We start from the raw sequence: 1,635 nt of genomic DNA on the forward strand, positions 1-1,635 counted from the left end.
TCTCCCAGCTGACTGCCTGGTATGGAGAGGAACCCTGAGTGAGACTGGGCAGCTCATCCTCACTGCCACAGTTCTTCTCCCAGAGCCATGGCTGGGAAGGATGTGGCTCTGTTTGTGCCACAGTGTCCTGCCTGCAGCCCAGGGAATGGACAAGGACACTGCACATTCCAGCTCACCATCCCTGAAGACTGAATTCCTTGGACAACCAGTTCACTGCCACAGGCTGTCACACAAAATGGAGACAGGCATTGTGACCAGGCTGGATGGGGCTTGGAGCTGCCTGCTCTAGTGGAAGGTGTCCCTGCCCAAGGCAGGGGATGGAACAAGATGAGCTTTAAGGTCCCTTCCCATCTAAGCCATTCCATGATTCTATTATTGCACAGCCAGGTCCAGGCAGTGGGGACATGCTGCTGTCCTTGCCATGTGTCACGACTCCCGGGCAGACTGTCAGACACTTGGGTGATGCAGAGCAGAGCTGAGCAGTCTCACATCCACACTGACAGAACCATAATATGGCCTCTGTCCACCCCTGGGTCTGTAGGTCCCATTTGCTCACTGGCTGAGGTCTGGCCAGCTTGAGGAACAGCCTCCAGTGGCAGAGTCCAGCAGCCAAGGGAGGATTTGGGATGATAAAGTCAAGAATCCCTGAGCCCAGGGTGCCCTACGCCTTTCTCTGGTCCAGTGGCAGGTAGCTCTTACCTTGGCAGCTATCCCAGCCTCATAGAAAGCCTTGTCTGCAGGGAGCAGATCTGTGTGGCGCAGCAGGGAAATGGACAGCTGGGCAGCCATGGTGTCCTGTGGACACAGAGGACAGGAAAGCCACAATTCAGCACAGAAAAAACAGGTTGGAAGGGATCTCATGAGATCACTCCAGAATCACAGCAAGGACTCTGCACCCATACAAGCCCTACAAGTAAAAAAGGTCAAAAACTTCAGTCCTGACCCTGAGTTCCCTCACTACAGACCACATGGGACTATCACCTGAGGGTGAAATTCTTCTGCTTTGTAAGTCTTGCTTTCACTAGAAGCCACACCCAAACATCCCCTACCTGAGTCACAGAACAGGTGAGGTTAGAAGGGATTGTTGGCAGTTCCCAAATCCTGCCCTCAGCCCCAATCAAAGCAGAAGCAGCTACAGCAGGTTCAGGAACATGCCTGGTCAGGTTTTGACCATCTCAAGGAATGGAGACTCTCCAACCTCTCCAAGAAACCTATTCCAGCCACAGTCTCAGTAAGTTTTGTCTTATGTAAGAATTTTGGAGCAGAGGAACTGAAAGGTAATTTCACTTTTCTGCTGCCAGATACCCATAGTCACACCAGAACTGTCAAGGCCACTCCTCCTTCATGGTCCCAAACAGACTGCCCAACACCTCAACATTCCACAGCTGTGGAGATCTGTACAGGTTTCCAAGACGTCAGACTTGGCTCTTGTTGTCCGACATGTTTCTGGACCCCCAACATCCACACACAGAGCGGTGGGGAAGCCCGAATCTCCCACAGTGAAAGCTGTGGCTTTCACTGGGGTCCTAGCTGTCACAACCTTTCCTCTCCACAGCCTTCTCCATCACGACTCCAGTCCCACACCCATCCAGAGCTCTGGGACAATTCCACAATCCCACATGGATTAAGAGTTCA

At 52.5% G+C, this 1,635-nt stretch overlaps 1 protein-coding gene across 1 annotated transcript in view; it reads right to left on the reverse strand.

The window, feature by feature from the left end:
• Window positions 1–1,635, reverse strand: part of IFT172 (intraflagellar transport 172) — a 38,372-nt gene that overhangs the window by 2,781 nt on the left and 33,956 nt on the right. Inside the window, 2 exon segments of the mRNA XM_017733697.1 lie at window positions 2–16; window positions 700–795. Of these exon segments, the coding sequence (XP_017589186.1) occupies window positions 2–16; window positions 700–795 (111 nt within the window).

This window comes from Corvus brachyrhynchos, unplaced genomic scaffold (assembly GCF_000691975.1).
Source record: "Corvus brachyrhynchos isolate BGI_N302 unplaced genomic scaffold, ASM69197v1 scaffold25, whole genome shotgun sequence".
NCBI classification, from domain to species: Eukaryota; Metazoa; Chordata; class Aves; order Passeriformes; family Corvidae; genus Corvus; species Corvus brachyrhynchos.